This window comes from Gadus morhua, chromosome 13, assembly GCF_902167405.1.
Source record: "Gadus morhua chromosome 13, gadMor3.0, whole genome shotgun sequence".
In the NCBI taxonomy this organism is placed as follows: domain Eukaryota; kingdom Metazoa; phylum Chordata; class Actinopteri; order Gadiformes; family Gadidae; genus Gadus; species Gadus morhua.
This window is the reverse complement of record NC_044060.1, coordinates 22,496,230-22,523,006: the sequence shown is the minus strand read 5'-3', so window position 1 is coordinate 22,523,006 and position 26,777 is coordinate 22,496,230. Positions and strand designations below refer to the sequence as shown.

The 26,777-nt window shown below is 50.8% G+C and overlaps 1 protein-coding gene across 4 annotated transcripts in view; it reads right to left on the bottom strand.

Moving 5' to 3' along the window:
* Positions 1-26: 26 nt before the first annotated feature.
* Positions 27-26,777, bottom strand: part of plxnb1b (plexin b1b) — a 68,191-nt gene continuing 41,440 nt past the window's right edge. For 3 of the 4 annotated variants that reach the window (XM_030375205.1, XM_030375208.1, XM_030375206.1), the window contains 35 exons: positions 26,352-26,534; positions 23,296-23,424; positions 22,957-23,057; positions 21,828-21,960; positions 21,059-21,218; positions 20,114-20,222; positions 18,898-19,006; positions 17,482-18,591; positions 16,954-17,088; positions 16,363-16,479; positions 15,878-15,971; positions 14,958-15,127; positions 14,373-14,524; positions 13,861-13,966; positions 13,475-13,611; positions 13,070-13,246; positions 11,636-11,864; positions 11,147-11,389; positions 10,791-10,970; positions 10,311-10,459; positions 9,783-9,883; positions 9,176-9,393; positions 8,783-8,961; positions 8,037-8,103; positions 7,196-7,342; positions 5,736-5,901; positions 5,275-5,378; positions 5,072-5,156; positions 4,597-4,763; positions 3,605-3,765; positions 2,999-3,146; positions 2,798-2,862; positions 2,593-2,668; positions 2,400-2,474; positions 27-2,287 (listed from right to left, as the gene is read on the bottom strand). In XM_030375205.1, the coding sequence (XP_030231065.1) occupies positions 2,183-2,287; positions 2,400-2,474; positions 2,593-2,668; positions 2,798-2,862; positions 2,999-3,146; positions 3,605-3,765; positions 4,597-4,763; positions 5,072-5,156; positions 5,275-5,378; positions 5,736-5,901; positions 7,196-7,342; positions 8,037-8,103; positions 8,783-8,961; positions 9,176-9,393; positions 9,783-9,883; positions 10,311-10,459; positions 10,791-10,970; positions 11,147-11,389; positions 11,636-11,864; positions 13,070-13,246; positions 13,475-13,611; positions 13,861-13,966; positions 14,373-14,524; positions 14,958-15,127; positions 15,878-15,971; positions 16,363-16,479; positions 16,954-17,088; positions 17,482-18,591; positions 18,898-19,006; positions 20,114-20,222; positions 21,059-21,218; positions 21,828-21,960; positions 22,957-23,057; positions 23,296-23,424; positions 26,352-26,534 (5,787 nt within the window). In that variant the 3' untranslated portion in view covers positions 27-2,182. The remainder of the gene's footprint in view (positions 2,288-2,399; positions 2,475-2,592; positions 2,669-2,797; positions 2,863-2,998; positions 3,147-3,604; positions 3,766-4,596; positions 4,764-5,071; positions 5,157-5,274; positions 5,379-5,735; positions 5,902-7,195; positions 7,343-8,036; positions 8,104-8,782; positions 8,962-9,175; positions 9,394-9,782; positions 9,884-10,310; positions 10,460-10,790; positions 10,971-11,146; positions 11,390-11,635; positions 11,865-13,069; positions 13,247-13,474; positions 13,612-13,860; positions 13,967-14,372; positions 14,525-14,957; positions 15,128-15,877; positions 15,972-16,362; positions 16,480-16,953; positions 17,089-17,481; positions 18,592-18,897; positions 19,007-20,113; positions 20,223-21,058; positions 21,219-21,827; positions 21,961-22,956; positions 23,058-23,295; positions 23,425-26,351; positions 26,535-26,777) is intronic. The other variant, XM_030375209.1, reaches the window with a different exon arrangement.

Below are 26,777 nucleotides of genomic sequence, written 5' to 3'. Positions count from 1 at the left end.
TTCTCCACAAAACACCAATTGAAACATTTTGTTTCATGAATACTTTATTACATCGCCTTCGACAAATTTCGCTTTTATTAAACATGATATATCACTACAGTAACATTATTAAACCATTATGTACAATGATATTAACATAAGGTAAGAAAACTCCTTTAAACTGCTCTTTGCAGAGCCTGCTCTACATAGCTGAATTTATACAGTCTAACAACAGTTAGAATCTTCCCTCAGATGGCCTGCCTCAAAAGTTTTAGGCTTCAGAACTATATGACAGCAAAAAACATTTCTACAAAATTAGTTGATGTTTGTTAGATAGGCCTACTGTAGTGATAACCTATTGGTAACATTCAGACATTCTTGGGCTGAGACACCTATAGAGCATTTGGAGATGCATACGCAACACTAGAGGCTCATTATAAATTTATATAATTTTACAAATTTTTACCTTTTTCCCAATCAGGGGTCTTTGACATGAATTAGATGGACAGAGATTAAGCCAATCTCTATTTGGTCACTAAAATGTCAAGAGTGCATCACAGCTTTTGACATCAGGCAGACATACAGGAGGTATGAGCAGGCATACAGAAGGTATAATCAGGCATACAGGAGGTTTGGCAGGCATCAGCTCCACATGTGTTAGACTTCTGTTGGCACGGAGCAGTGGATGTTCTCTCATGTTGTCAGCAATTGATCACAATTTCAAATAAGAAAGTGATTTCAAACAGATGCTTTGTGAGATGAACATAGTACCATTAAACGGGGCTATAACATGCTGCGTAACAGCAGTGTTGTCTCCGCGTAATCACAGAAAAAATAAATTAAAATACAAGACACACTCCAGCACATAAAGCAAGAGTTTGGCAATCTTCAGGGAGATGTTTCAAACAAAGCGAGGAACTTCAGAATGTTTTGAAATGGACACAGCGTAAGCAGTACAGCATTTAGAACATTTTCTTCTTTAAAATTGTGAAAAAAAGGAATGTGAAAATGTTTTTACAAAATTAAAAGACTCAAATAAAAACAGTTACACAATAAAAACACCTTAATGAAACATTGACTTCCCCTCTAAGATCCTCTCCAGTGATGTTTACCTTTAAGGTAACAAGGGCAGAGTCCCACTCCAGGACCCTCACACAAGGGGTTGAGAACCAAACACACGCTAGCCAAAGGACCAGGGGTTCAAAGACATGTGTTAAAGGGGCACATTGTTAAAAAAAGAAATGAATGAAAAATTTACAACGGTTGTTTGTGTGATTTTCCAGCATTTGGCGATGTTTATACCAGCCTGTGTTATTTTAGGAGGACTGGTATGGCTATAGAAATGGTAAATGTGGATGAGGTAAAAAAAGAAAAATACAACCACTTCTGCTGAGGTGCCTTAGCCCATGGGTTGAGGTAGAGCGGCAATAACACATTGAACTCCTCGTAGATGTAAAGGAGCTCGTCTTGTTCACCTACAGAAACTGGCCTTTTTAAATAATAAAATTCTGTTCTCGAATTTGTTTAACCTTGTATAAACAGTAATGGACAAAACACTTAAATAATATGGCCAAGTTTACTTTCGTGGTGGAAATCGACCCACCATAACATCTCCAAAATATACGGTGTTACAACTGGACAAATGTCATGCCTTCATTGGTTTCCCATGAAGGCATCATGACATCACAGGCTGATTAAAAAGGGGAAGGTGTGTGTTACTGCATCTACACACATCAAGCGGACATCGGAAACCAATAACACACAGGCCAATACACTAATGCAATGCGAAAGGAGAGGGAATTTTTTTCCATCCTACACAAATAAGCACAAAATGTTTGTTACAAATAAAAGAAAGAGTAGTTCTTAATTCAAAATAAATGTATGACCATCACTGAACAGAGGACACACACACACACACACACACACACACACACACACACACACACACACACACACACACACACACACACACACACACACACACACACACACACACACACACGAGAGAATATGGGGGCGGGGCTAGTATGAGAGTATCAGAGTCCTTAGTGCCGGTCCAACAGTCCCATCCAAGAAAGTCTGTCTGTCGGTGTATCTCTCCTCCCTCTCGGGCTCTCGGCCCCTGCAGATGCATGCTCCTGAGCCGGTGGTGGATGGAGGTCTAGGTCCAGATCCTGGAGGGGCTGCAGCTCAGCCCAACGGCTCACAGGTCTGTCACCTTGTTTTCAACCGCCGCAGCGATCTGCTGCAGCCGGTAGCCCAGCTGCATCTTCTGGGCCGTGGGGTCTTCCTCCAGGGCCGTGATGATCTGAGGTGGACGTCAACACAGGTCAGAGGAGCACAACCTCCACCAACAGGTAAAAGGAAGTGTTTTAGGGGACACACACACACACACAAACACACACACACGAGCAGCCCACCTGGTCGTAGTACTTGTTGATGTACTTGTACAGCTCATGGAGGGCTACAAGGTAATTCAACTCTCCCGAGTAATTCTGTGAGGTGGGGAACCACATGAGCATGAGACCCATTTCATTATAGACTTCATCATGTTCATCATTTCTATGCGTTTTTCTTAAGTAGAGACCCTTATGTAAAGACAGTTCTGCTCACCCTGGACAGTTCGGCCAGTGCAGAGTTCATCTCCTGGTCGCTGGCGGAGATGGTCTGCCTGATGTCGGCGTAGTACCTGCGGTGCGGGAACAAACCAGGCAGCCGTTGAACACTGCTGTACTTTGGACTGGGATGACACAAATACTAATGTAGCTTCATGCAATACCCCCCCCCCCCCACAATAAGTATTCGCAAACTGACAAACCTTTCTACCATCTGCTTGTAACGGGGAATGTCTCTGGCATACAGCAGCTTGTTGATGGGTGAATCCTGGTGGTGTGGACGGAGGCCCAAGAGGAGACACAGGAGAGGGAACACAGTGAGAATAAGCACACGGCTTACAGCACAACTAGGATTCAGCCCCAGGGGGTGAACCCAAGCCCCAGGGGGTTCAGCTCCAGCTCACCCGTCCCAGCTTGTGTTCAGCGACGGTGCAGGAGTCCATGAAGGTCTGTGCGATGACAGAGAGCACCGCATCCACGTGGTCCGAGGCCTGCACATCAAAGATGAACTGGGGGTTCTTCACTATGTTGATCCAGAAACGCAGCGGTAGGCTGGAGGGAAAGAGGGAGGCAGGAAGGAAAGTGGTTAACATGTGATGTATTGAAATGTTTGGTGAAATGCAGAGCCCGCAGAGTCCCGGGTCAGTAAAGGTGGTCCCTGTTGGTCTTCCAGAAGTGGATGGTCTCAGGTGTGGTGTGTACCTGTTGGTCTACCAGATGTGGATGGTCTCAGGTGTGGTGTGTACCTGTTGGTCTTCCAGATGTGGATGGTCTCAGGTGTGGTGTGTACCTGTTGGTCTTCCAGATGTGGATGGTCTCAGGTGTGTTGTGTACCTGTTGGTCTTCCAGATGTGTATGGTCTCAGGTGTGGTGTGTACCTGTTGGTCTACCAGATGTGGATGGTCTCAGGTGTGGTGTGTACCTGTTGGTCTTCCAGATGTGGATGGTCTCAGGTGTGGTGTGTACCTGTTGGTCTACCAGATGTGGATGGTCTCAGGTGTGGTGTGTACCTGTTGGTCTTCCAGATGTGGATGGTCTCTGGGTCTGTGATGCCGTGGTGGGCCGCCTGGTCGTCCAGCAGGTCAAAGAAGTACTTGACGGCGAGCGGGACAGGCCGGCTGGTGCTCAGGATCACGGTGAACAGGTCGTCCACAAACTTCTGAAGCGTTCCCTGTGAGACCGCGGAACAAAGCGCAGATTCAGATGATCTTGGTTTGGTTTTGGTTTGACACGTGGATCCGGAAAAGATGATTGGTGATTGGTTTAGCTGTCTGTGGGTGTAGGTCTTACGCGCATACCAGAGTTTGATTGACATATTTAAAGCCAATCGTTTGGGAGAATCTTAGACAATAGACACGGTGGCCGGACTACCCCGACTGCTCACAGTAAGCCGGAAGGCCGGATTGTTCTATTAACGGCATTCCGGAAAGGTAAGAATTAGAAGAAAAAAACATTGCGTGTTTGTATCCCTTCGAAAATCAACAGCCCATGAGAGCAGCCAGTAAAGAGGCCCAGTAAAGCCAATCTTCATGGCCCAGTAAAGCCAACCTTCATGGCCCAGTAAGGCCAACCTTCATGGCCCAGTAAAGCCAACCTTCATGGCCCAGTAAAGCCAACCTTCATGGCCCAGTAAAGCCTACCTACATGTAGGGCTACTCGATTATGGGAAAAATCATAATCACGATTATTTTGGTCAATATTGAAATCAGGATTTTTCAAAACGATTATTTTTTTAGTTTAAAAATATGTTGCATTTATTCAGCATGTCTCCCCCAAAACAATACGTAGTAACTAAGAACTTAGAAATGTCGCCTTAAAAAAATTCACAAAATGATCAAAAAGAAAATGTTCCAATCCAAAATGATAAACAGATGTGTCCACCTGTTCGGCCCTTTCTATAAAAAAAATAAATAAAATAAAATAAATCATTATGTTAATTTTGTGATAGTTTGACGCTAAAATCGAAATCGCGATCAAAATACGATTAATCGCCCAGCCCTACCTTCATGGAGAGCAGGCGGGTCAGGTATATCTCTGGGATGGCCTTGGCCCGCTCCCTCTCCCTCAGGCTGCCCCGCCGGTGCTTTGGCAGCTCCGGCTCCTCGCCCGCCTTCACCAGGTGCCACAGCCGCACCCCCCCCTCGTCCGCATCCTCCAGCATGGGGGTCTCTGGCGGGAAGATGGACAAGCATCACACACCCAGCGTCGCTCTACTCAACACAGTATGATTGTGTTGGCATATGTTATTTTCAATTCAGCCATTAATGATGTGTCATCATGGGATAAAAACATGATGGATGGGTTCCTCTTCTGTATCTTGTACCGGGGCCCAGGTAGAAGACTGAGCTAGTGAAGGTAAGTCTACTCGACGTGCCCTGGTACATTAAAGCATAGACCTATACACATAGAAGACGTATTGACTGCTGCGCCTGTTGCTTGACTATCACAGAGATCACACGGCTCTCCTGGGGACCTACTCTCTCCCGCCACGTAGTCATGGTTGTCGTGGTGAATGTGTTTGCTGTGGCGTGGAACCAGCACCACAGTCGCACCGTCCGGGACCTGATGAGCAAACAACAACACAACTAGCATTACAACTACACACCAAATGAGACAAAAGTGCATTGTGTGTGTACACTTGTGCACGTATGGGCAGTGCATTACAGTGATGCACACGGACCTTGTAGTGTTGGAGTGTGTTCAGGCGTTTCCAGTTGCCCTGGACAACGGACGTGAGGTCCTCGTCCGACAGGATGAGGTGACCGGCCACACCAGACCGCCATTCTGAAACCAAACAGTCTGATGAGCTGGGACCAGTGGAGTGGAGTGAGTGAGTGAGTGAGTGAAGTGAGTGAAGTGAGGTGTGAATGAGTGAGGTGTGAGTGAGTGAGGTGTGAGTGAGTGAGGTGTGAGTGAGTGAGGTGTGAGTGAGTGAGGTGAGAGTGAGTGAGGTGAGAATGAGTGAGGTGTGAGTGAGTGAGGTGTGAGTGAGGTGTGAGTGAGTGAGGTGTGAGTGAGGTGTGAGTGAGTGAGGTGTGAGTGAGGTGTGAGTGAGTGAGTGAGTGAGTGAGTGAGTGAGTGAGTGAGTGAGTGAGTGAGTGAGTGAGTGAGTGAGTGAGTGAGTGAGTGAGGGGACCTCACCCAGGTCCAGTGAGTCCACATGGGGCCGCTGGGAGTAGGTGGTGCCCTTGTAGACCTGCTCCAGCAGCTTCTCCTTCACCTGGCTGATGGTGTCGATGTCCAGCACCTTGGAGGGCAGCGGCTGGCTCTCGTTCACCCCTCCGCCCTGGGTCAACACGTTGAGATTCTGGGGGGAGACGAAGCAGCCGGTCACAGCCGGTTTCGAGGTTAGTGCCCTGGCCTCTGAACCAGTCAGGGTTGGGAAAGGGTGACCAAGAGGGTTGTAGTCATAGTAACCATTGGTTAGGGCTTTGCGATATGGACAAAATCTCCTATCACGATATGGTTCAATTCATATTTTCATGACGATATGAGTCATTTCATGTCTCCATAACGAACGTATCACGATATGAGTCATTTCATATCCCCATAACGATACGTCTCAAGATATGATTCATTTCATATCTCCATAACGATATGAGTCATTTCATGTCTCCATAACGGTATGTATCACGATATGAGTCATTTCATATCTCCATAACAATATGCATCACGATATGAGTCATTTCATATCTCCATAACGGTATGTATCACAATATGAGTCATTTCATATCTCCATAACGATATGTATCGCGGTATGGGTCAATTCATATCTCCATAACGATATGTATCACGATATGAGTCATTTAGAATCTCCTCAACGATATGCATCACGATATGGGTTATTTTCTGTCAATTCCCAGAATAACCACATGCATCATGACTACTTTTTAATAATCCTATCCCATAAATAGAAATGAAAGGTTTTCTCTTTTCTCCTTTTGTTTGGAAGTGACATTGGCAGAACTGAATAGCCAGTACTGTTCGTAAATCTCCAGAAGACATCCAATCAACAACTGAGTACTATGTTACTGGGCAGCTCCACAGCGTCGTTGTTAGCGTGTCAGTTGACCGGCTGATTAGCTGGAATTCAAACACTAACAAAAATTGTCTTCTAGAAGGGGGGGGGGGAGCGTGTCACAAGCAATAGCAACTTTGTGATTGTTTGTTAGTACCGTCGTTGTGTATGAGCGCTTTAACGGGCGGTGTTCTACATGAAAGGCTCCACACAAAGTGGAGGTAGACTGAGCTCAATCCCCACTGGGACACGGAAATCAGAATGAAGCGCTGCTCAGACGCAGCCCCACACATCCACCCACAGCCTATAAAGTATAAAATGAGCCACTACCTCTCTCCGGCTCTTACAGAGATAGCTACGGCACCTCTGCGGCAGACACACCGTGGTGCATGCAAAAGAAAGAAAACGTCAACCAAAGGGGGAGACCAGTATACATGTTCCGGAATATGGTAAAGAGGAATGAAGAAGTGGTAGAGTTTGGCTGCTGGTTGTTATGCAGTGGCTGCCCATGCCAGATTCCTGCCTGATGGCCGGCAGCAGGCGTTCAGTGTGAGACCTGATGATATTTATCAACGTGTCTCACCAGAGTCTTGTACTCCACGTCTTCCCGCAGCAGTCTGTTGTCGTTTAGTGTGTATTTGGCCTTGCCCGTCACAGCGTCCACAGGCCCCTTGTCCACCTGGTGCTTGATGGCCCGAAACAGCATGTAGAGAGACTCACCCGCCGAATCCTGCACACACACACACACACACACACACACACACACACACACACACACACACACACACACACACACACACACACACACACACACACACACACACACACACACACACACACACACACACACACACACACAGCATGTAGAGAGAATCCCCAGCAGAGTCACCAACAAAGGGTAACAAAGGATGTGGCTCTCACAAAAACTAAATTAAAAAACTCAAAATCTGTTGACCAACATGACCACCTTGTTCCCAACTCTGAACTCTATGCTGATGAGGTGAACCCTGCGCATCGTTCCTTTACCCCACAGAACTCACCCTAAGGAGGGTATCGGGCCTGTGTCTTACTAAAGGACTCACCTCAGGAAGGCATCAGGCCTGAGTCTTAAGAACTCATCCTCAGAAAGGCATCAGGCCTGAGTCTGAAGAACTCACCCTCAGGAAGGCATCAGGCCTGAGTCTGAATAACTCACCCTCAGGAAGGCATCAGGCCTGAGTCTGAAGAACTCACCCTCAGGAAGGCATACAGGCCTGAGTCTGAAGAACTCACCCTAAGGAAGGCATCAGGCCTGAGTCTGAAGAACTCATCCTCAGGAAGGCATCAGGCCTGAGTCTGAAGAACTCATCCTCAGGAAGGCATCAGGCCTGAGTCTGAAGAACTCATCCTCAGCAAGGTATCAGGCCTGAGTCTGAAGAACTCACCCTCAGGAAGGCATACAGGCAGATTGACATCCAGTTGGTCAGCAACTTTTCCACCACTGTCTCCGTTCTAACGTGAGGGCAGAGAGAGAAGACAAGCAGGTTAAGTTTGGCAAAAGCAAATCAAATAGTACAGTCTAAATGTTTCAGGGTATTATATCCTGAGGCCTGCTGCTGGCCCATGACGCCAAATGATTCTTTACCAATACGGCCTGAAACTTTTAATGGTGTGCAATAGTCATTATTATAATAAACTCAAAATTTTTGACAATCACAATCACTGATTAATACGTGATTACAATGTTCTCTAATAGAAAACGCATAAACATTTCCATTTAATGAACTGCTAATTAGGACAATTGTAAAAGCTTGATCACATTGTTAAAGCCATACATCATTGCGTAAACATGAAACTACCAAGACAGCCCTGCAGCCCCCCGCTAACAAGGTTTCCTCCTAGCTCCTTTAAATCAAGTCGGAAGACTTTTCTGTTTCCCATTTAACCTGTAATTTCTATTTTATCCAAATGTTATATTTCTATTCATATTTTTTTTTCACATTTCTAACATACGTTCTAGACTAGATGCTTATTAATCTTGCTGTATTTCATGACCATGTAAAGCACTTTGAGCGGCCTTGTGTCTAAATTGTGCTATATAAATAAACTTGCCTTACCATCTGTTAGGATGCATTTGAAAAGGCCACAGGACCCACCCACCCACCCACCCACCCACACACACAACACACACCTGCGCAGCATGAGTTTGGGGTTCTTGGCCACGTATTGCTCCACCAGGTCGTTGAGCAGGGTCTTCAGGATGTCCGTGAAGTACTCCAGCTTGCCGTGCAGAGCCACGGTGAGCAGGGAGGCCACATAGGCGCGGTCCCTGGGAGAGAAGGTCCTCTGGCCCTCAAGGGTGTGGATGAACTGGTGAGAGAGCGGAGAAAAAGAACCTGTGTCATTCAGGACTCAGAAACAGGATCATTGGTACAGCACGCGGCCGCATTCTTAGACAGAGTCTTTTCCCCCGTGCAGAGGAGCGCAACGTGAAGCGTTCCATATCCTGATGATACCATTCATTCTGAAAAAGAAGCACGGCACGGTTGGCATGGCGACAGAGTGACAGCTCAACGCGGCGTACCTTGGTGAGGAAGAGCTTGCTGTTGAGGAGGTTGGACAGCTGCACCAGGCCCTGCTCCACCGTCTGCCTCCGGCACTCCTGCACGTCCAGGTCGCGCCTCAGTGGCGACTCCCGGTGGCCGGGGAAGAAGATGCGCTCGGCATACTTCTTGTAGTCCAGGAAGGGGATGCCCGAGCCCACCAGGTCGCTGGACATGTCCATCATCTCCGTCATGAGGTCTGGAGGAGCAGGGGACAGAGGGGGCTGGTTAGAAGGTATCACATTCAACTATCTGTCAAACATTTAGCCAGCCAGAGAGAGGACTTCAGAAATGATGAAGTCTAAAGTGAACGGGAAAATCTGTAAGGATGAGCAGGTTGGTGTATATTTGTATTGGTCAGTGAAGAGAGGCTTCCATTAAACGGCCTTCTCCCTGTAAATCACCTTTTCCTCATTATTTCAGCTAGGTCTCACTTAATCACACGTGAATGGTCTCAGTGGTCTGGTAACAAGGACTATATAGAGGACTAGACCAGGGGCCTGCAGACTGACCCTGCACAGGGCCGTGTGGGGTTATGTGTTCCCCGTTTCAGCCGATGAGGGGCCTGGCAGCCTCGGGCGTCCTCACCTGTGAACTCCTTCTTGCAGCGGTCCCTGACGCTGGTCTCCAGGTTCTCCAGCTGGATCTGGACCTTCTTGTAGTCCCTCAGGGCCTGCTTGCTCTTCCTCCTAGAAACGCCAGTGGGGAGAGAAACCGCTGTTTAGATCAGCAAACCCCGCTCTTTTACACACCTTCTATAGAGTTTTCACAAGTGGATAACATGATGGATACAAAATAGAATTAATAAAGTGATATATTTAACATTTATTTAACTATTTGAGGCCACTCCTCCTGCCTTGGAGGTTTTCCAATAAACCAATTTGTTGTTGTGCCCTTCTTACTTGGTGCAAATAAAATGTCATCATTGAAAGATCCTTTTTATCGCATCTTCAATGTTCCGAAGATACATTTTATGAAAGCTATTGGGAATTCCATATTCCACAACATTCCTTACAACCTTGTAAACATTTTCCGAATGTAAACATATCTTAGAACCATTCACACCAACATCTGGAAGATGTTCCTCCATGTCCATGAAACCTGAGAGACACAAACCTGTAGATGAGCACTATGATGAAGACGATGAGGGCCACGATGGAGGCCCCCACGCCCACTCCAATCCGCGCCTCCATGGGGAAGGTGGCCAGGCTCATGGTGTCGTATTGGACCTTGCCCAGAGAGAAGTTGAGGTTGCCCATCTGGACCTGAAACACACCTTGTTCAAATCAGAGACGGTTTCTGTAGTTTCATCAAACACCACGGAAACATCAAACCAAAAGCAAATGAGTTCACGGTTTCCCCACTTTAAAAGCGGGTATGGGTCTATTCCATCGTAGTGCAACTCCATGGATCAACGTGTGGACGGTATTCCAGTCTCCCACGTGTTTTCAAGGGACCTTTCCTGGATGAAATCCCATGTTGATAAAGAAAGGCCCCTGGCCACCGACTGCAGCAGCTGCGTCCTGTTTGAGCCACACCTTTGGTCGGGGCCCGTACCAGGGCCCCCGGGTTAGGGCCACAGCAGGCAGAGCTCACCGTGAAGTCCGGCAGGCTGTCGGAGCCCTCGCGCTTCTTGCCGTTGGGTCCCGGGCCGGGCTGCTGTGGCGGGGGTTCGCAGTACAGGTGGTTCCTGGTGAGGGTCTTGACCGCACACACTCCCTCGCCCACCAGGACCACCACCTCCTCCTTGGTGATGGCCAGGTCCAAGTTCTCACCCTGGGCAAGGAGAGCGGGGGGGGGAGTCATTTATATTACACTTGATTCTAGGAGCTCACGAGACCAGGGACCACACACACACACACACACACACACACACACACACACACACACACACACACACACACACACACACACACACACACACACACACACACACACACACACACACACACCTCCAGCTGGATGAAGCTGCCTGGGTTATAGCGGTAGGCCTTGAGTGGCTCCTGCCTGTTGAGGCTGTGCAGCAGGGGGTTGGGCTGGTAGTGGAAGAGCTGGGCGCTGAGGCCACTGAATGGGAAGCGCAGGTTGTCCAGCAGGAACTCCACGGTGACCTCTGACCCCCACACCGACTCGTCCACCGCCGGCGAGCGGCACAGGATCAGGGAGGAGGAGTTGACCTCACAGCGCTCCGTGAACTACAGGAGAGAGACCGGTCACTAAACGCCAAATCCCAGCACTTTATGGACCCCAGTGGGCTTTTGGGAAGAGACATCAATATAACATTCGACCAGAGGTGGCGCTGTTTCTACAGTAGACTCTACAGGTCCTGTAGATAAAAACTGTCTCTTAACATCGCAATAAAACCAATTGATGTGGGCCTTTCTCTCTCACACACACACACACACACACACACACACACACACACACACACACACACACACCTGTTTGACATAGCAGAGGGGGTCGCTAGAACAGACCAGGTCTGCTACCATTCTGATCAGCCTCTTGGGTTGGCCTCCTCTCCTTCGCGACTCGCCGCCCCCTCCACTCCTCCTCCTCCTCCTCCTCCGGGTCTGGCTGATGGGGTCCAGGGGGGCGATGGTCACCACCATGCGAGGCTCCTGCACCACGTCCAGGCTGTGGCCCCACACGTAGATGAGGCGTCCTCCACTGGGCCACACAGAGAGGAGGATTCATTCATTCATTCATTGCACTTTCAAATGACCCAAAGCGCTTTAAATACCAGGATGTGTGTTTGTGTTGGGGGGGAGAGACCGGCGATGATTAGGGGACCATGGCAGTACATGGTGGGAATGTGGCCCTGACCCTACTCTAGTGATGAGTAGAGACACCGGGGTTAGCCCCCTACTCTAGTGATGAGTAGAGACACCGGGGTTAGCCCCCTACTCTAGTGATGAGTAGAGACACCGGGGTTAGCACCCTACTCTAGTGATGAGTAGAGACACCAGGGTTAGCCCCCTACTCTAGTGATGAGTGGTACAGACACCGGGGTTAGCCCCCTACTCTAGTGATGAGTAGAGACACTGGGGTTAGCCCCCTACTCTAGTGATGAGTGGAGACACCGGGGTTAGCCCCCTACTCTAGTGATGAGTGGAGACACCGGGGTTAGCCCCCTACTCTAGTGATGAGTAGAGACACCGGGGTTAGCCCCCTACTCTAGTGATGAGTAGAGACACCGGGGTTAGCCCCCTACTCTAGTGATGAGTAGAGACACCGGGGTTAGCCCCCTACTGTAGTGATGAGTGGAGACACCGGGGTTAGCCCCCTACTCTAGTGATGAGTGGAGACACCGGGGTTAGCCCCCTACTCTAGTGATGAGTGGAGGCACCGGGGTTAGCCCCCTACTCTAGTGATGAGTGGTACAGACACCGGGGTTAGTGATGGGTGGAAGTAGCTTCCAGCCGGTATAAGCCGGTATTGCTATGCAGGAAGCCATGAGGCTGGCTCTGCACAGAGAAAGAGAGGACGATTTACTTTCCCTCCTTTTTCTTTTTAATCGGTTTACGCTGGCCCAATAGCTGCCCATTGGGGCCCCTGCTGCAGCTGTTGGCTCTGTTGGGGCTGTTCTACAACGTGGCCTCTGAAGCCCTCGAGACTGAACTGTGATCAAGGAACCACGACAATAGACTGAGCTTAAGGGAGAGGAAGACGCCATGTTTTGTGTTGCCGTCCAACCCTTGTGCGACCAAACACAGGATGTTTGTGGCCCAATGTCCAGAAGTGTGGCAGGAAGGAAAGAGGAGCGCGTCCCCCGGTCTGCGAGGCAGCCGTTGACGCGGCGCATTTTGGCAAGAGGGTCTACACACCGACATCGCTGGTAGCCCCACACACACACACACACACGGGGGGCGTACTTCAGGAAGCTGCTGGCGGGGGCTGCGCGGGTGACGTTGGGGTTGGGGGTGTAGCGGTAGAGGCTGGTGTGCAGGTGGCGCTGGCTGGCGCCGTAATGCAGGGTGACGCGCTGCTCCCCGCTCCGGTTGCTGGCGCCCGTCACACACACCACGCTGGCCTCCTTCACCTCAGACACACTGAGGGGCAGGGGGGGGGGGGGGGGGGGGGGGGGGAGAGGGGAAGGAGAAGGAGAGAAAGGAAGGGAGAGCGGGAGGTTGGTTGAGGAGAAAGGCGCCACAAAGGAAGAACTCGTGATTCCTGAAGTCTGAACAGAAGTTGGTATGGGGTCCATCTGAAGCCCTGCTGTTCAAAATGTGCATGCAGGGTTGTCAGTGAGCGCGCGCGCTGCGGTCGGTGGTGCTCACATGCTGCAGGGCACCCCGCCCACGGTAATGGTCAGGCCTGAGGGCCGTCCGGTCAGCAGGCGGCGCCCCGTGATGGTCAGCGCGGTCCCTCCTGCTTTGGGGCCCCTCTCTGGGGACACGCCCATCACAAAGGGGTCCTGGGAGGGGAAGAGATCAGGGTTCGACTTCAGGAAGTATTACCATTACTGCCGTTATTTGATAATAGTTTATAGCTCAGATTGTTATCAAAACCAAAAATTGAAGTAGGGTCAAGCTGGGTCCATTTGGTCCAGCAGTGAACATAAGGGTTCCTTTGGTCTGAGTAGATTGAAAGGACGTGGTCATTTGTAAAGGACATCTTTAGCGCTGCATATAACTGCATGTAGGCATTGTGTGTGGTTCATCACCTGGTAGCTGAACATCTGGCTGGACAGGCCTCGCTCTCCTCCGCTGACCTCCACCGACACCTGGCCCACCTTCTCCCCCCCACTGGCCTGGGTCTTGCATACGATCCTTGAGAGCAGACAGAGTGTGTTCCATCAGTGGACTGGGACGTCATGGTCTCAATGATGCCCCCTGTATGTTCAGCAATTAATTCATGACATGCTAACCTTTCTGCAGCTTTGACGCAGCATACATAGTTTTAGATTCTCTCCAGAGCACAAAATATATCGAATGAATATTGCAATTAATCAACTTCCATGAAAGGAAGTTGATTAATTGCCCACACATGCAGAGCCAGGCTAGTCTCCGGCCAGGCTAGTCTCCGGCCAGGCTAGTCTCCGGCCAGGCTAGTCTCCGGCCAGGCTAGTCTCCGGCCAGGCTAGTCTCCGGCCAGGCTAGTCTCCGGCCAGGCTAGTCTCCGGCCAGGCTAGTCTCCGGCCAGGCTAGTCTCCGGCCAGGCTAGTCTCCAGCCTACCTGGTTGAGATCTGGTAGAGTCCGGGGATGACGGTGCAGGGCACGCTGACCACCCTGACGGTGTGGAGGACGTCCTCCGCCTTCTGGCCCAGGTTGGAGCCCCAGATGGTGACCTGTGTGCCGCCCTCAAGCAGGCCGGACAGCGGCTCGATCTGAGGGCCGGAAAGCAGGAATGAGGCTTTGAAACAGCTCTGGACAGCTGCTGAATTAGATTATCACACCAGCCTGTAATATAGGCATGTAATATTGGATTGATCTTTTTATGATGTTTTGACAACTTTAGGCAACGCCACAGAGTAGAGATACGGCCATAGCGGTTCCCCAGAAGACAGACCGTGCCATACGGGCAACCGGCCAGCAGATGGCAAACAAGTGCAAATATAGTTAGCAACATGTTTCTCCTGCTGCTCAGACTAGCTGTACAGTGATTAAACGATTCCTTCAGGGGGCAGAGTAATGATCAAAGCGCTGCCTGTTGGACGTGTACGTATGTAGTGGTGCTCAGTGCTGCGTCTGGTTCAGCCTGTGTGTGTGCGTGCGTGCGTGCGTGCGTCTGTGCATGCGTGCGTGCGTGTGCAGACTCACTTTGTGTATGAGCGGGGCGGGGCACGTCTGCTGGACGGCCTCGCTGCCGCACGACTCGGAGTAGAGGCAGCTGGCCCGGCGGCCGCCGCACCACACACAGTCGTACTTCCTGTCCACTGTGTGGCACCGGCTGCAATCGGCCCGGCCCGCCGAGCAGTTGTACAGCGTGACTGAGGGCAGAGAGCGGCTGTGGTTAGACAACGCTGGTCTATCTGTGATGGTTACACTGCAGGGTTAGACAACGCTGGTCTCTCTGTGATGGTTACACTGCAGGGTTAGACAACGCTGGTCTCTCTGTGATGGTTAAACTGCAGGGTTAGACAACGCTGGTCTCTCTGTGATGGTTACACTGCAGGGTTAGACAACGCTGGTCTCTCTGTGATGGTTACACTGCAGGGTTAGACAACGCTGGTCTCTCTGTGATGGTTACACTGCAGGGTTAGACAACGCTGGTCTCTCTGTGATGGTTACACTGCAGGGTTAGACAACGCTGGTCTCTCTGTGATGGTTAAACTGCAGGGTTAGACAACGCTGGTCTCTCTGTGATGGTTAAACTGCAGGGTTAGACAACGCTGGTCTCTCTGTGATGTCATACCGCAGGGTTACACGGTAGAAAGATACACATGCTTAGCCGGTAAAGTGTCTTTTGGGGAGGGAGGGAGGGGAAAGACAGACAGACAGACAGAAAGAGACAGAAACAGACTGAGACAGACTGAGACAGAGAAAAAGAGACAGAGAGACACAGACAGAGAGAGAGAGAGAGAGGGGGACCCAATGTGGGTGCGATAGCTTTCCTGATTGTTGTGCGTCTCGGTGGGGGTATAGTTATTTGGTCTATTTGTTATGAGTTCAATTCAGCTAGATAACCCCTCGGTGGGATTAAGTGGTGAAACACAAACAAATTCCATCTTTGTCCTTACCACGTAGAGACGGATCGCTGTCCACATGGAAGGTGTCCCTTCTCTTGACGAACACCAGAGCGTCGTTCTCCTCCTCCAACGAGGTGTAGGAGTACTGAGGAAGGAACCACATGTTAGTCTCCTCCACATACCACGAGGACCTTCTGCTATTTGATACCGTTTCATTTATTATTTTTAAGATTTTCCGATGACATTTAGGAGCCAAGTCCTTTATTGAGAGCCTGACTGTCCAATGTTAACTTCCGGTTTCTATCAATTCATCAAATTTGTCACCAGAAGTTGAAAACAAAAAAGCACAAAATTATCCTCAAATTAAAAGTTAGAAGTCATATTCAAACAAAAATGAAATACAAATAATATATAAAACAACAATATTAAAATTAATAGATTGATTCAAAGTATCCGAAGTAAAGAGGTGTGCTGTCTCTCCACTCTGAGGCTCTGCCTACAACGCTCCACCCTAGATCAGGGTGGAGCTTGCTGACCTTGTGCTGCTGACAGGTGATGTAGAAGATGGAGGAGTTGAACTCATCCGTCTCCACGTAGGCGTCCACCACCACCGTCTGGCCCTCGATCACCAGCACACACTGGTATTCCTTGTCCTGCACACGCACAAAACCACCCTCAGGGAACACACACTACCCCCCTGATGATACAATTCATATATCCTGTTAACATAATTGTGTGTCTATCCTTCTTGTCATTGAAGGCAAGGCAAGGCAACTTTATTTATATAGCACTTTTCATACACAAGGCAGACTCAAAGTGGTGAAGTGGTGTGTGTGTGTTTGTGTGTGTCTGTCACTCTTGTCATTGTAGTGGTGTGTGTGTCTATCCTTCTCGTCATTGAAGTGGTGTGTGTGTGTTTGTGTGCGTCTGTCACTCTTGTCATTGTAATGGTGTGTGTGTCTGTCACTCTTGTCATTGTAGTGGTGTGTGTGTCTGTCACTCTTGTCATTGTAGTGGTGTTTGTCTGTCACTCTTGTCGTTGTCGTGGTGTGTGTGTCTGTCACTCTTGTCGTTGTAGTGGTGTGTGTGTCTGTCACTCTTGTCGTTGTAGTGGTGTGTGTGCCTACCTGGTAGAGGTGCAAGTTGTGGGCAAGCAGTGTGATCTTCCGCTCCACCTGGACAGGAAGCAGCGACGAGCCCTGAACCTTCTCCACACACGGGCAGGCGGAGGGGCCCACGCTGACGTAGGAGCCCTCGTCCCCCTGCGCACGCACACACACACACACACACACACACACACACACACACACACACACACACACACACACACACACACACACACACACACACACACACACACACACACACACACACACACACACAATGAACCCAGCCTTCAGAATGCAGAACCGTGATAGCCAACAACATGGGGAGACGGGGGAAGCCAGTGCTGCGGTGAACCACTTCAGAGGTTGTGTTTGAAGGTGATCTATAGCAGACACACAAAAAGATCCCAAATGAAAGAGAAAGACAAGGGGACGAGGAGGCGGGGAGGGGGGTGTCTGAGGCGGCCAGGGCCCCAACACAGGGGTCAAGGAGCGATGGAGGAAGAAGAAGGAGGAAGAGGAGGAAGAGGAGTAGCGGGCTGAACTCACCGGTAGGAAGCCATCGCTCACATCATACTGGTAGTCGGGCTCCGAGTCCGTGTCCATCAGGCGTGGGAACGAGGCGGCGGGGTCGCGGCCCCCCTCCCCGTCCCCCGACAGCAGAGTGGCGGCCGAGAACGTGCTGACCGTGTCGTTGTCTCCGGCCACGCCCACACTGGCGTCCTCCCCCGCCTCTCCCTCTGAAACCCCTTGGTTGCGGTCCTCCTCCTCCTCCTCCTCTTCCTCCTCGTCCTCTTCCTCCTCCCAGGGCAGCTGCTCGGGCGCTCCGTCGGTGGGCGGGGCGGGGAGCGGGGACCGGAGGGTGGACGCGGGGGGGCCCTGCCCCGCCCGCTCTCCCTCCTCGTCTTCGGCCTCGAGCGGCTCCCCCACGGGGAAAAGCGTGGGCAGGGGGCGGAGCCCGGAGAAGCCCCCGGTGACGCGGGCCCCGGGGGCCTCCGTCAGACCGGGGCCCCACGCAGACTCTGCTGGCGGTGGGCTCGGGGGCTCCCACGGGGCCGTCTCCCACGGGGCCGTCTCCGTGGCCGGCCCTTGCTGGGCCTCTTCGGCCGGCGCCGCCCCGGTGATGGGCTCCAACTCGGCCTCCAACTCGGTCTCCATGACGACGGCGGCGGGGCTGGGAGTCGTGGCCGGCTCCTCGCTCCCCACGCCGGTCGGTACGACGGCGGGCCCCCGGGTGGCGGTGTCTTTCTCCGGCGGGACTAGGTGGGACTCGGGGTCCGGGGCGGAGGGCGGGGCGGTGGGAACGGTGGCCAAGGGTACGACGTCCGGGGGAGCGGCTGTGGTCTGTGCCGGGGCCGCTGGTTCCAGAGTGGTGGGCGGGGCCGGGGTGGTGGGTCCCAGAGTGGGACCCGTCGTGGTGGGGGTGGGAGGGGCCTGGGTCGCTGTGGTTGGGGCGATGGGGGTGGTCACCGGGGTGGTGGCGGTGGTGGTGGGGGTGGTGGAGGTGGTGGTGGGAGTGGTGGTGGGAGTGGTGGTGGAGGTGGTGGAGGTGGTGCTTGTGGCGGTGGAGGTGGTGCTTGTTGTTGCCGGGACGGCCGGCAGGGTGGGGGGAACAGGAGGGGGTCTGTTTGTGGGCGGAGCTGAGGTAGGGAGTTTAAACTGGGAGAGGAGAAGGTTCAGGAGACGATAGGGGGAGAAGGGGGTGGGGCAAAAAATCAAAGCAAAAGGGCAAAGTAAAATAATGACCCAACTCAAAGGTGGAAATGCAACTCAAAATGCAGCGTTGTACAACACATAAGCCAGTGTCATGGTGTTACTGCCGATGAGGATTCATGTGCCTGACGGTGTGTTTTGTTCGGACTGATGTCTGCACATCCTGGAACGATGAGGGCAATGAAAACACCACCGTGGACTCAAATGCTCTCGTCAATTCACCAAAAATATGTACGACCAGGTTCCACTCACATGCTGGTTGTAGATGACCACACCCTCCTCACAGCTGGACTTGTATGTGCACAGGTGCTGGTGGACGCACCAGTTGCAGCCCCAGCGACTCTCCACGCAACCATGGCACCTAGGGGAGAGGGAGTGGTTGGAAGTGTCATACAGTGGGCACAGCAGAGTAGTAATGTTCTAGTGGAAAGAAGGAGCACATGGAAATACATAGGAGCCATGGAAGAGGGGGCGGAGGAAGGGAAAGGTTGAGCCAAGGTTGATTAAAACACAGGACGACAGAGACTCCCATAATTACATCTCGGAGCAGAGTATCATTTAGAGGGATATGTAGACAGGAGGAATTGACCGACTGGACGGAGTGGGAAAGACCGCGATAGAGAGGGAGAAGATGGGACGTTTGACGCCTTGTGAATTAATCCAATAGCAACCATCCCCTGGCGGTCAGAAACAGAGGCAGGACAGAGGTGTAGACAGAGGCAGGACAGAGGTGTAGACAGAGGCAGGACAGAGGTCTAGACAGAGGTCTAGACAGAGGCAGGACAGAGATGTAGACAGAGGCAGGACAGAGGTCTAGACAGAGGCAGGACAGAGGCAGGACAGAGGTGTAGACAGAGGCAGAACGGAGGTGTAGACAGAGGCAGGACGGAGGTGTAGACAGAGGCAGGACGGAGGTCTAGACAGAGGCAGGACGGAGGTCTAGACAGAGGCAGGACGGAGGTCTAGACAGAGGCAGGACGGAGGTCTAGACAGAGGCAGGACGGAGGTCTAGACAGAGGCAGGACGGAGGTCTAGACAGAGGCAGGACGGAGGTCTAGACAGAGGCAGGACCGAGGTCTAGACAGAGGCAGGACGGAGGTCTAGACAGAGGCAGGACGGAGGTCTAGACAGAGGCAGGACGGAGGTCTAGACAGAGGCAGGACGGAGGTCTAGACAGAGGCAGGACGGAGGTCTAGACAGAGGCAGGACGGAGGTCTAGACAGAGGCAGGACGGAGGTCTAGACAGAGGCAGGACGGAGGTCTAGACAGAGGCAGGACGGAGGTCTAGACAGAGGCAGGACAGAGGTCTAGACAGAGGCAGGACAGAGGTCTAGACAGAGGCAGGAGAGAGGTCTAGACAGAGGTCTAGACGGATGCAGGACATAGTTGAGGAAAGAGGCTGGATGGAGCTAGCGGCGGGGCTGTGCAGACAGAAGGCCGTAACTCGGGGTGTGGGGGAGGTACTCACGGCTTGCTGCCTGACAGCTGCTTGACGGCCGTGCAGTCGTAGAAGGTGAAGTCCCTCTGCGTGACGCTCACGCCGCCGAAGCGGACGGACAAGGTGACCGTGATGGAGTCTACAGCGGGAATAAAAACACACGACGCAGAAGAGAGACACATTAAAGGCTTACCATCAAGGTGCCCCTGTTAGCCTTTAGCTAACCCACAGCTAAAGCTTACCAACACAACTCGTCTCCTGTGGCAAACTATTCCTGCATAGTGTTTTGATTCCCACGACCTGATGTATGTCTGTCTGTCACCTGCTAGGCTAATGCTAAGACTAATGCTAACCTAGGCCGGTATCCAGGCCTCTCAAGGACCTGTGTGTGTGTGTGTGTGTGTGTGTGTGTGTGTGTGTGTGTGTGTGTGTGTGTGTGTGTGTGTGTGTGTGTGTTAGAGAAGGAAAGATAAAAGAGATTAGAGCACAATTAGGGAAATGGATAGAGACAAAGGGACAAAGACAGACACAGACACAAACACAAACAGAGACAGAGAAAGAGTGAGAGACAGAGAGACCTGCCTGCTGACGTGGCCTATTAGGATTACCATTGCGTGACTGCACTTGTGTTCCCATGTTTACAAATGTACGCCTTAATTATTTCTTCCGAGCCCACTGATCTACTTGCATCATCGCAACTTTGACTTACCGAAAACAATTAAGTGCCCTGAGCCGGTGATAAACAACCCCCCCTAGAAGTGAACTGTTGTTTCTGCTCACTAGCCGACACTAGGGCTGGAGAGCAGACTGGCTGTCTGTGTGCAGGGTGCGTTGTTTGCTTGTGTGCTTGCGAAGGACACAGACACACACACACACACACACACACACACACACACACACAAAAGGAAATGCAAGACAGCGAGCCAAATCCCTTGAGTTCAGTGCTGCCCATCAAGCCCCAGACGCTTCACCCACCCTGGCCCGACTGCACCATGGGCACCCTGGAGGGGTCCGGGGAGCGGCAGGTCACGCCGGTCGGGGTGGTGGTGGCGGCAGTGCTGGACCCGTCTTGGAACAGGCAGGAGTAGCCCTCACCCTCCCCCAGGCCGGGGAGTCCCGGGACCGACAGGGCGATCTAGCAGGGCGGGAGAGAGCGGTGTGGTGAACAGACCATTCAGAGCGACAGAGACAGGCCGGGACAGAGCTCCAACTCTTATCTTCTCTATAAGATCATAAAGGCTAGTGTGTGTGTGTGTGTGTGTGTGTGTGTGTGTGTGTGTGTGTGTGTGTGTGTGTGTGTGTGTGTGTGTGTGTGTGTATGTGTGTGTGTGTGTGTAAGGCAGAGCTGTAGTGTGGGTTTTGGTAACCTGTTGAAACCCTTTGGAGTAAGCTGTGCTCATACACACAGATGCCATCATGCCTGGGAGTCTCGTTCAGGGACAAATTATTGTTTTCACTATTGTGCGCTCTTTAGCCAATAATAACACCTCAAAGAAAGCGTGGGATTAGAATACATCCTTGAGGCATCACCCTTTAAACCAAAAACAATCTCTTATTTCAAATGCATATTCACACACACTGTCAAATAAGAGTTCTGCACTAGAAAGACTATACTGTGCGTTTGCGATTGAGCGCTTCGGTGTTCTTGTCTGTGTGTGCGTGTCTGTGTGATTGTGTGTTTCTGTGCGTGTCTGCGTGTGCAATGCGTCTGTGTGTGCTTCTGTGTGTGCGTGTCTGCGCTCACCATGCGACTCTGGTCCCGGCTGACGTTGGAGGGCTGCAGGTCCTGCACGGACAGACACTGCTGCTCCATGTCAAAGCTCCACAGCCACTGGCCCGTCTTGTTGCTGCGTTTACACTGAGACTGCAGCGCACAGCTGCAGGGACACATGGGCAAACGCGGTGGGTTTAGGGACGAGTTTCCAACGCTACTTTATTGTAAATATTGTAAATCCCAGTCACACCTGAGTCAGGCATGGAACCCTCATCTTCCTCCTCGCTAGTTGCTTATGTTCTCTGACGAATTCAAGACAAACGCCACTTTTGCTAGGTATGAAAACCACAGCACGCAAAACAAATACGTGATATACATTAAATGGAGCGTGTTTCCGCGGCTCATTACAGGCCTAAGTAAGCTTCCCTTGTGGATACATTTCCCATGTATAACCTTTTATACCCTTTTGGCTCTTTTTCATTTGATGAAACCATTTGAAATAGTCGCTGATCTCTGCACGCACAGTTCAAGACCCCGACTGTGATGAGATTCTAGTAATGCAGACTGCAGGGTGAATCCATTCTGCAGCGAGCTCTGTCGTCTATAAAGTGCTGGAAATACACTAGCCCCCATCACCTGTCCCTTCAACCTGGTCCTTATGGCATCAGAATAAAAGTGCTTAAATTAGTTGCAATGTCTTTTTCTTTCAAGCACGTGAAGGTGTGATAATAAAATGACCGCCTTCAATTAGTAAATGTATTTGCAGACTGACTCAACACTACAAGTCAAAACACGCGTTAGACCCTTCTCACGGACGTGTCATGGCTGGATATCCACAGTGTCCCCCATGACGCCCATTAGGGGACTGCTTCCTCTCTGTAGCCGGGCCCCGGCAGTGGACTAACCTCAACTAGCTTAGGCTTCTACCCGGGCCCTGCAACATTCAAGTGGCAGACCCATGATTAGTGTCACGGTGACAGCGTTTATCAGACTACGATGTGAAGGTCTATTGCTGCTTTGGGTTCTAGACAGCCACAAGTGATCACTTGCCACAGTCTGGATCACAAATCCATGGACCTGCCACCGATTTCCATCCGGAAACAGCAATTGCGAAACCCTGGTTCACCACAGCATGACTGAGACAGTAAACTGAACTCACCTGCCCTCCAGAACACACCAGCCACAGTACGGGTCATGGCCCTGCAGGCAGGAATCACAGTCTGTGTGTATGTGGCACTCCGCTACAGGCCTCTTCTGGAGCTGGGAAACATAAGGGCCATCTCATGTTAGAGTTTGTGGTCCTGTGTTAAGATGTATGTGATAATGTGTGCCTGTGCCAACCTGTTACCATTTGATAGGGGGTGTGTGTGTGTGTGTGTGTGTGTGTGTGTGTGTGTGTGTGTGTGTGTGTGTGTGTGTGCGTGTGCGTGTGCGCGTCGAGTGCGCGCGTGCGTGACCATTTGATAGTGTGTGTGTGTGTGTGGGTGCGAGTGTGCACCATGGTTGAGGTCATAATGAAGAGGTGCTCCTCCTTCTGGTCCAGAATGAGGTCTGAGCTGATGGGGGTGTTGGGCTGAACGGGGACCACAGCGTACTCCTCCACCTCGCCGTTGGGTCCCAGGTACACCTGGGGAACAGCAGTCTCATCATCATCAACATCATCTTCATCCTCCTCCTCATCCCACTGTGTGTGTGCACAACTCGCAGTTATGTCAATCAATAGGGATTCACCTGCAATCAACCTAATGAAAAGGCGCCTTGTTGTGATGGGTTGTGTTGTGGGGTATTGTGTGGGGTATTGGCTCAGAGCTCTATAATACTAGTATTAATGTTATTGTTAGATTGAGGGGCAGTGTGTCTGGCATATTCGTCTATCGCACGAAAACTGCATTGTTCCACGCTGTAGATGCAAACAAAAAATCTCTGAGCAACCAAGACAATCTAGAATGAGCTAAGATACAACACCTGCTCACTGGCTATTTGTTGTAACACATTTGAGAATGAAATTTAAATTTCATTCTGTTATCAGATTTCCACTGCATTGCAAGGAACGGTTCAGGTGATTCTAGGAGCATCCCGTGTGTGCTGAATGCTAAATATTTGCCAGCTTTTGGCCACAGCGATGGTTTGTGTGAAGACCTAGAGGAAAGAAAATACAGTAGTATCTACCAAGATATGTGGGGAACCGTGTGGAGCACGACCAGCTTTTTATAACATCACATCCTGACCAGTAAGAGAAACAGAGAGGGGAGGGTCGGAAACCACAGCACAGTTAGAGAAATAGTTGATATAGAAAGAGATGTTATCTAGGAGTCAAAACACAACCATCCTCTGTTTTCCCACAACCACATTCACCAGCTGAACTCGACAATATAAACGTTGAAAAGATTATCCAAACACTATTGCTATTCTTGGGTGAATGGGGTTGGACGTCTTTATTTTCAATCATAGACCCTGACATTCCCAGAATATTGATGTTTTGCCACCAATGCCGTGGTAATGAATTGACCCCGTCTTCTTGTGTCAAAGAGCTGACAATCAGCGTCATCCTCACTGTCAATAAGCCAGTGCCACCAGCGCATACAGCCTCCGGTGTCATGACTCCATGAAAGAACACCCTATTTAGGGCTGCTCGTGAAAACAGTACAGCGATGAGGACCACATGTATCAAGGAGCCAACACTGTTGCTTTTCATAATGCCTGCCCGTGGCCAGCAGCGATGCAGGCAATGTGGTTACGAAACGTCTGAAACACGGTTAATGGCTGTCATTGTGCCCATTCTACTGCTGTTGCTGAGGTCTAGCCCGCAGGCAGCCATTGAGAAAACAGCCACAAAGGGCCAACTGTCTGTGAGTCTGCCCACAAGCTGTGAACGAAGTTCCCTAGAGGCCAATATATGTCTGCTGACATAATAGATAGGTGGATGTTGTCTAGATTATCTCCCCACCTCTTTGGTTTAATTTTTTAATTTCACAGGCCTTCGAAATCATTTTCTCACATTCAATTATTTATACACATAGACAGACAATGGTGTTGGGGTTATGCAAGAGGACAGCCAGCTCGTCGGGAGCAGTTAGGACTAGGTGTCTTGACCAGGAACCCCACCACAAGGGGACCAAACCGGCAACCTACTGATCCAGAGCAGCCTTTTGTCCGATGATCAGGTGAGCAGATCCACTGACCAACAGAGTATCTGGGGCCTTGTCTGTGCCGCTGCTGCTCCATGCGTAGAAGCATGCCTCAGGATTTCAGCGCCAACGTCTGGACGTGCTCCAGCAGACCAAGCCCATGGAACCAGAGGCAGGAGTTGACAGTGGTCCCCCTAAACGACACACTTCATGTGTGTCGCAGGCCTTCATGCTGCACAGCATGCCAACAGGACATTCCTCTGGTCTCCTCTCCGACCCTGAATGAAACGCATCGTATTCACACGACCCTACAGTGACCTCTGCTCTGCTCCGTTTGGGACCCACCTTCCCTCGCAGCCACAACACCCCCCCTCTGTCCCTCTCATGACTGCAGCATTAGGACCTTCTCAGGGCTGTTCTCTCCGTGTCGGGCCATGGGGACGGTCCATGGTGGATGCGATGGTAGCAGCTACATTGTTACTCTGGGACGGATGGCACAGAGCAGGGGCCGTCATGGGACCATCATGATGGCAACAATAAGGCCATGCCATTGGTACTGCTTCCTATTAAAAGGATAACTAAATAGATGAGGCCTCAATAGGCTATTTCACGCCAACCTTGACCCTGACCATGCTTCGAAAGGCTTCCTACAAGACATCAGAGCTGGACACACAGTTTAAAGACACAAGAGCAATAAGGACAAAAGACAAAAAAAGAACAACATTGCACACAAACATACGTTTAGACAAACGTATGCAGACAGACACGTATACAAACAGGACTTCCCTGCAACAAGCCGGACAAGCGGCAGCAGAAAGAGCTTAGTGCTGACGTGTGTATGGATTAATCATCAATCGTTTTAATTGGTGATAGAAAGATCTAGAAGTGTTGTCTGATTCAATTTTCTATTCTACTCTCTGCCTTTGGCCAGGCTGGCTAAAGGCACTAGTCAGTAACCTCTCCTCCACACTTTGTATACCAAGCACAAGTTTGCATGTTTTACTAGTTCATCCCAGAATTGGGCAGTGATGGAAGTGATTGGATTTTGATCTTATGCATGCATGTATGTATGTATGTATGTATGTATGTATGTATGTATGTATGTATGTATGTATGTATGTATGTATGTATGTATGTATGTATGTATGTATGCATGTATGCATGCATGCATGCATGCATGCATGCATGCATGCATGCATGCATGCATGCATGCATGCATGTATGTATGTATGTATGTATGCATGCATGTATAGAATAAATACATGCATACATCCATACATACATGTGCAGGTCTCTAGCCCGTACCCTGTGCAGGTGACGGTCGCTGTACCCTGTGCAGGTCTCTAGCCCGTACCCTGTGCAGGTCTCTAGCCCGTACCCTGTGCAGGTCTCTAGCCTGTACCCTGTGCAGGTCTCTAGCCCGTACCTTGTGCAGGTTCCCCTTGGAGTCCCCGAGGAAGGCGATGGTGTGGTCGTCCCTGACGCTGACGGCCACGGCGGTGAGCCTCGCCGACGGGCTGTGCAGGATGGTCTCTGCCACCACGGGCGTGCGGCTGGCCATGGGGCTCGGGGTGTGGTCCGAGCCGCAGGGGTAGGCCTCCAGCGTGTTCTGTGAGCCGGTGGGGGAGAACCAGGAGTTATAAGAGATAGCAGGCAAACACATGAAGTTGTGTGTTAAAGTAAAACCCAAGATGAGCCTTGTGATCGAAATAAATAATGCTGAATAATACTTGGAGGAGAAAACAGAACTTATTATTACGGAATGTGAGATTTGTAAGAGTTATGCCCAGTGTGTGTGTGTGTGTGTGGAAAGGCTGAAGGAACCGCCGCCCTCAGGCCGTGACCAAGAGTT